General features: G+C 42.2%; 1 protein-coding gene across 8 annotated transcripts in view; it reads right to left on the bottom strand.

The window, feature by feature from the left end:
- Positions 1–795: 795 nt before the first annotated feature.
- nfixa (nuclear factor I/Xa) overlaps positions 796–7,760 on the bottom strand; it is a gene marked incomplete at its 3' end in the record, with an annotated part of 112,498 nt that continues 105,533 nt past the window's right edge. For all 8 annotated transcript variants that reach the window (XM_083973490.1, XM_083973493.1, XM_083973486.1 and 5 more), the window contains one exon: positions 796–5,820. In XM_083973490.1, the coding sequence (XP_083829616.1) occupies positions 5,806–5,820 (15 nt within the window). The remainder of the gene's footprint in view (positions 5,821–7,760) is intronic.

The raw sequence follows: 7,760 nt of genomic DNA, 5'->3' as shown, positions 1-7,760 counted from the left end.
ATGTTGATTGATTAAGTGGGCATGGCCTATTCATCATCACCTGCCATTGTATTCCTTTTCATTAATTTGTAGCGAGCTAGAACGACCTAGAGACACGAAACTTGGAACACAACTACTGTCCAGATGCTTTACAAAAAATACGTTCCCATTCGGCCTGACAGTGAACACTTTGAAAGGCTATCCCTGCCACACCATAAGTCCTACTGACTTGAAATTTTACACAGAAGTGCAGCTGAATGTGCTCTACAAAAAAGCCTCCTGGTCCATAAAGGCCATGTATTTTTTGCTAATTTGCATATTAAAAAACAGTCAAATGAATATAACTTTTATGATTTTCATTCTATCGACACCAAATTTAGTATACAGCTTTGGGGGACCAATATACTCAATTCTATTATAAAGCAAGATTGGTTAGAAAACATGGCCGCCATCAACCAAAATATTCTTGCAAAGGGTGGGGCTTGGCGCATATTGACCATAGATTATTAACATTTGTCCAATAATCATAAATCTTGGTATCTTCAGAACACGAGTAGGAATATGCCTACCAAAAGCTTGATCCATAGAGGGCACCATAAATGTGTAACTGAAAACCCGATTTGGATAAATCTTGAGTTTATAATGGGTGTGTATTACATGGAGCTGAGTGGGAGAGGGTCTTAAGGTAGAATCATGTTGTTTTTGCTCAGTGTTGCGCTACAAAAGGTTAGAACCTGTGAATTGCCGCTTGCGGCTATTGATTTTCTTAAATTTAAACATTAGTCAAATGAAAAAAGACATGGCACAGCAAGGTGGTACAGTCAAGAACATCCTTTTTTATTCAATCAGGTGCTGCTCTTCTCAAACTGTGTTTTTCTTCTTATGGAAAAGAAACTGTAATTAACACATGCATTTCACCTAGAGCTCTGGGGGTGTTCTCACAAAGAAGTGGTGCTGCACTGAGGGCGTAGACAGAGGTGTAGAAGAGCTGGGAGTCAGGGGGCCTAGGGTGCTGCCTATTACACCAATAACCATACACGCTTAAGAAGATAAAGAACAAAATAAACAACAGAACAAAGACACGGAGCAGTCCAGCATGAGGTGGTCAGAGGAGAAAAATGGAGGGACTTCCCTGAATCCTCAAAAATCTGAGAGATCAGGTTCATGCTGGCCTTTTCATCTATCTGTTTGGTGTGTTGTAGATGGCTAATACTGCTGAGGGTTTTACTGTGTGAAACCCGCCGTGAACAATAATACTTCACTTTAAAAGATTGGTTTGAATGGATGTGGGATATGTCCTGGAAATGCAACACCCCCTCTTTCAGCCTCATGCAGGACAAGTCCGGTTATAAGGTGCTTGTAGCTTTCATTTACAGTCCAAGGCATCCTCAAAGAGAGCCTAAACGACAGCATACCCTGATAGCAAATATTAAAAGAAATCCAAATTAAAAGGAAACAAAAAGTGGGGAATAAAACAAAGCCAAAATATAAATAGCTAAAACAAAAGAGCAAAACTCTTATTCTAGTCCAAGCAGCCCCGTTCCAACATCCCAAAGCAATTCATCCAGCCCTCTCGACCCCATTAATCTTCTCTGTAAACCTTTTCAACCCAAACCCCTGAACCCCTGTCATCCCTTCCTAACCCACCCAAGGACACCCCCAAAAGCCCGTCAGCGTAATTTGTTCACTTACATTAGCTGTTGAATGGAGAAGCTGAAGAAGATGGGTATGGTAATACAATGTGAAGCATACAGACAAGAATAACATGTGAGCTAACTGCATTCTGCTCAGACAAAAGTTTTTCGGCAATATTTTTTTTTCACCCTCCCAACAGCGGAGAGAGCAGAGGAGAGAGAGAGAAAGAGAGAGAGAGCAGAGGAGAGAGAGAGAGAGATAGAGAGAGAGAGAGTGACGGAGAGTGACGGACACACAGTTACAGACTACTCCAGTGTCTAAGAGAAAACAGACAGTGGAGACAGAGGGGAAGAAAAAAAGCAAGAGCTGTACGAGAACAAGTTTTTTTGCCTTTTCAAAAAAATTTTTTGTCATCATTTATCAATAAAAAGTAAAGAACTAATTCACACCAGTTTCCTTTTGTACTATATATATATATATATATACGGCTTTTGAAAAGGAAGAGAGGATATAGGGGAGGTACAATGGAGGGGATTCATTTCCAGCCGGAGAAAAAAGTTGTCCCTGAGCGCTGAGAGGGTGACAACCTTTCTCTTCCCTCCCTGCAGCGCTCAGGGGCAACCTGCTACCTCAAGCCATTTCGAAAAAAAGGGCGATCTGGATTACAAAATGGAGTCTGTGAACAAAAGGCACTTTTAAGGGACAACCTTTAACTGCTGGGAAACTATACACTACAGCACAAGCACTATAAGAGTCATTTACAGAGGAGGGGGTGGAACAGGGGAGAGGCTCACTTTGCTGCCTGTTTCATACATGGGTCAGACCTCTTTATTTTTGCCCGATTTGAAGCTGCGTTTTGCCCCTTTTTCTGTTGTTTTTGTTTTCTGCAGAGGAGACAAGAGGCCCTTGACTTAAACACTCTTTCCACTTTAATTCAGGTGTCTCAACACAACCTGCTGAGCCCCATCCAGCTCTAGATTCAGAGACATACCAAGATGATGATGGGAATAAAAAGATTCCTGGATGTGATGCATATCCCACAGCATGGGGAGGAACTTGTCATGTATTTATGCCAATGTGGGTGATAAAAATGAAAAATACTGGGAGGAGATTTTCTTTCTTTCTTTTTCTTCTTCTTTCTTTCTTTTTTTTTTTTTTTTTTTTTACTGTTTTTGCTGGTGAGTTTCAGGCAGTGCATGGGTAAGTTATCTGAAGAGTTTCTTAGGCTTGACAGTATAGGTTTTATCTTTTCTAAAGGTTGAACCAAAATGCCTTTTGTGCCACAACCTTAAGGAATAGGAACCTCTCCCCCCACTCGATACAAATAGAAGAAGAATACAAATAGAGAGAGGAATAATGCTGTTTCCTAAATGGTCTGTTATTTTTGTTCATTACCATTCATTTATAATAGTTCTGAATGTACTTTATAGTGTTAAAGCACCAGTTTTTATCTGATAGAGAATTTTTTTTCTGAAGTTGTGTAGATTTTTTTTTCCTTCAGCCCTCCCACATTTTTATAAACAAATGATTATACATAAAACATTAAAAAAGAGACAAAAGGAAATAAAAACAAATACCCCCAACTTACAAAGACTAGGATTTTTCATGGCCCTCTAGTTTAGAGTCCCGGAGCTTACGGACTTGAAACAAATACATTTTTTTTCTCTTTTCTCTTAGCTTTCTTAAAAATCTCTAACAGACAAACACAATGATCTACCCAATGCATTGCACGTGGCTCAATCGACACATATTTTTCAATAATAATACTTTCCATCAAAAAACAAACACTTTTTTTTTCTTCAAACCTACTGTCGATTTTTGACATGTTCGTCTAGGTATTGTAATGCTGCGCTGCAGATGGCGATGGCGTGTGTCGTTTGATTCGTACTGGTAACAGTAAGGAGATGTTACTGAAAAGGTTGTGGGGGGGAGGGGGGCAGGGGTGGGTGAGAGTTCAGAAAATAACTAGACTGCCAACAAGCTCATGTAGTAAAAGTTAAAAAGGAGCATATATCATAAATATATATGTATAAGATCTCTCTCTCTGTCTTTACAAAAAAAGTTTGCAGTCCTCTATAAAGATCTGTCCTAGGCCAATGGTTTCCACATGCACCAACGCTACCATTCCCTGTAGCTTTAGCTTATATGTGGGAAGAGAACCTGAAGTCAAGTTTATTACTAATTGCATGAAGGGAATACAGAGGCACTTTCATATATTGTTATAGTCTTGATATATGGTTTTAGTACATAGAGCTAATGTTACTAGAGAGGCTGAGAACAAGGTCTCAGCCCTGTTTACTATCCCTGCAAAATAGAACCAACAGCTGGGCAGTCCAGTTATTTTGTGAGGTCGGCTTTCGTTGGATTGTGTCATGATGAAAATAATACCAATAGCAATTTCAATGTGAACATTTACATAGAAAAAATAGCTCAAATTAAAAAGACAAATCTTAAGTGAATGAAAAACCATTAACAAAGGCAGTTTGGAGAACCAAATATAAAGGCTTCCCTTTATTAGTTTATGTCAGGTTGTTGGTGGTGTTAGCATATATTTTTTATGTGTCTGTGTACTGTATGTGTGTTTGTATGTGTGTGTGTGTGTGTGTGTGTGTATTCCTGTGGGCTTTGCTGTGTCTGGACTAGGGGATACAGGGTGAAGCAATGCAAGGGATGTGTGTGATGAGCTGTTGTTATTACTGTGCTGTCCATACATGAGAGAGATTTGAGAAACTGCTCTTACTGTTTCCTTAAAATCTGTTTCGCTGAAATTCAAGCATGATTCTTAACGTGTTACTGCAAACTAAAGAAAAACATGTTATGACATGCAAGAGAAGGTTAAACAATCCAAGTGAGACAAAACCAAAACCAAATCCGGCAAAAAAAAAGAAAAAAGAATTGCAAAAAAACACCTACAAACAAAATGAAAACTAATTATATGAAGCTGATGCTGATGCATTCCTGTAAATTAAATTCCTTGCCTATGAATAATAACAAGATGATATTGTGAGTGGTTGTGTGACAGACTATTCTGGAGAGGATGGTCTGTGTGTGCTGTATGCAAAGCGTGATTGTGTGTGTGTTTTTTGTGTGAGCATGTGCATATGTGCGCTGCTGCATGTTTCAGGGCCTAGACTTGAATGTCAGCGCAGCCACATTCCTGCAGTGGCAGCCAGCCTCGATTCACTTCTCTAATCGCTCATCTGACCATCGATGTGCAATACTGTTCATCCCTTATTAAAAATTAATAGTGCATAGGTGAGGGGACGAAAGAGCACATGTAGAGTTAGTGTTATGACTGTCTGTTGTGTGTTCACTCGCTCGCACTCGCCTCATGGCTATCACTTCTCCCACAGCAGGACGCCCTGATTCTTTGACAGGTAAACAAAGACCAGCCACTTAGTGCATAAATGTCACACCATTGGATGGTGTCACCATGATTGGCCAATCAGAAATGAAAGAGGCTCAGGGCTGAGCGAATGAAGCGGCAGAGTGTGGCGACACACAGGCGTGTGGCTGTGATGTCTCAGTCTGGACCCTGAGTAGCACTGAGTGCTAGGTGAGGTGAGGTGAGGTGAGGTGAGGTGGGGGGGTGTGGGGGGGGGGGGGGGTGTGGGCTGGGTGGAACCATGGACCTGGAGGAGAGGTGGGTGGAAAATACATAGATATGGAGGCGTGCAGTTTGGGTGGAAATCGTTTCAACTTGCACATCCAACTTCATTGTTTACCATTATGTGTTCTTTTTGGATCTCCCAGCCAATGCATGGAGTTTCATTGTGGAGACAACAAAATTAAAAAAAAAAAAAAAAACAATAAAAAAGAAACAACAAATGTATAATTGGTCATTTGTCAGGTTACCATATTGCGTTTCCTTTCTGACATTTCGTGGTGTGTGAGACAGTTCCTCATCTTCCTCTTCCTCCTCCTTGCATTCTGAGTCTGTCAACTCAATCTCATTGAAGCCTCCTGGATAAAGGGGGATGAACGTTCCTGTTCAAATTGTGTTGGATTGGGAGTCCTCTTGGGGGCAAGGTGGGTTTTTTCGGGTTCTGTAGTAGTACTTTGAATAGTGTTGGCGAGAGAGAAAGACCTTTTTAGTGTCAGCAGTCTGTTCTTAATCAGCAGTGATGTGTTTGTTTTTCAAATTTCCAATTTTCATGACACAATTTTAGCTGTTGATTCAGAGAGGCCTTGTCAGAGGAACCAGGACTGTGGAGAAGAAAAGAGAAGAAAATTAGTCTCTAAACAACGTCAGCAGGTTTTACATTTAGACTAAGTCTCGATTCTTATCAGCTTTAAACTGCAGTGCAACGTTTTTGTTATGTAATGTAAGAAAGAGGCAGAAGTGGTAGCACATAACAGAGTATGAAAAAGTAGAATGTGACCACAGAACAGGAACTTATTATATATTATTATATTATTAACAAATAATTGACATTGGGATCAGACCTCCACAAGAAAAAAACACTAAACTTTTTATTAAATGACTGGATAATTTTACCTCTCTTTATGTGTCTTAAAATAAAAACTCTTCTTGCACACAGCAAAGAGGTAGGCAACAAGGAGGCACATGTAGATATGAATTAATTTTAAGGGACCACAGGCAGGACCAGTTCTGAACCACTAGGTGGCCACCTACTACTCCTTTTCTCCCTCACTCCTGTACTTGCTGAGCTCAGCTGTCCCATATAGTGTCGAAAAAGTTATTACCTCAACTTCACCACTTGCTGTTTTTAGGAGGGCTGACTCTGGCTTTTTTCTCATTAAAAACACTTGTGTTATTTCAGAGCTACGAACTGCATGAGGGCAGCACTTTTTGTATCCGTCTGAATGGCTTTCCAGTGAACAAACACCATGCTGTAACTGCTTTGTCATGCACTACCAGTTTACATGTAAGGCGATCCTCCTAATATGTCTCTGCTCTGTGGGCCCGAGTGGTCTCAGGCTACACTGTAAAGCTATTGAGGGCAGCTACTCCAGGGATCCAGTTTCTGGGTTTGATAAGAGGGCAGAGTGGAGGCTTTGGCACAGGCTGAGCTGTTCTGGCTGCCTCTGACATTCCTCAGGCCTCGGCCCAGGGAGAGCAGCGAATCACCCCATCTTTAACAGCAAACTCTCTGTTGTTGCCCCCATTCTAGCAAACGGACAGAAAGCTTTAACCCCCCTCAACCTCCGTCTATCCTCCACCACCTCTGCCTCCCTCCTTCCTATCCATGATTCTTTCGTGTCTGACGATAACTCCTCCTCCTCCTGGCTCCAACTTCCCCTTAACCCGCTTCTCTTTTCCTCTCCCTCTCCTACTCCAGCTCTCCCAATGTAATCCTTGGCAGTGGAAAGTGACCCCCCCCCCCCTCCTCTCTTTCTAACCCCCCTTCAAGTCCAAGTTCAACTGCCTATGACATCATGTCTGGTTGCCCGCAGCAACCAGACAGCCGGGACGTGACTGTGGAGTGCACCGAGCTTCGACTAACTCCCTCACTCTTTTTTCCCTCCCTTTCTCTGGGTCCCTCTTACTTTTTTCATACATGCTCCTCTATCTCTCCCTCGCTCTCGCTGCTGCATGGCCGAGGTTTCACCACCAGAGAGCTCCTCAGTCCAGCTTTTCTCTGCCTCTTGCGCTGACAGCAGTGGGAAGACTCTCTCCCTCTGTCTTGGCTAGTTGGCTAGCAGGCTGCGAGGCGGGCTGGCAAGGCCATCGTCTGAACCTCTCCATATGCCAGAGAACAGCAGGATAGGCAGAGACCTCTGTTACTCACTCTGGCTGAGACTGTTACTGACCTACTAGGCTCAGCTAACTGGTAGCAGTTGATACCAGTGCCCAGATTCTCGCTATGCGCGCTGTAAACCCGGCAGAAATGTTCAAAGTGGACATTTTTCAATAATGTTTGATAAGCAATAGAAAGGAGATAATAAGCATTTGGAACAGATGCAAGCTGTTGTAAAAGCTGTGTTGTTGTTTAGGAGAAAAAAATTAGGGGCAAGAGTTTTGGCACAGAGTTGAAGTGTATAATGTGTGTTTGTGTGTGCGTGTGTGTGCGTGTGGATGTCCCCTCGGTGCTAGGGCTACATCTGTGGGAGAGTGGTGCAGGTGGGGAGCTTGAAAATACTAGAGGGAGCGGGAGGAGGAGAGAGGGAGAGAAAGGGAGAGA

This window comes from Trachurus trachurus, assembly GCF_905171665.1.
Source record: "Trachurus trachurus genome assembly, chromosome: 1".
Taxonomy (NCBI): Eukaryota; Metazoa; Chordata; class Actinopteri; order Carangiformes; family Carangidae; genus Trachurus; species Trachurus trachurus.
The sequence above is the reverse complement of the archived record's forward strand: the minus strand, read 5'-3'. Positions and strand labels throughout refer to the sequence as shown.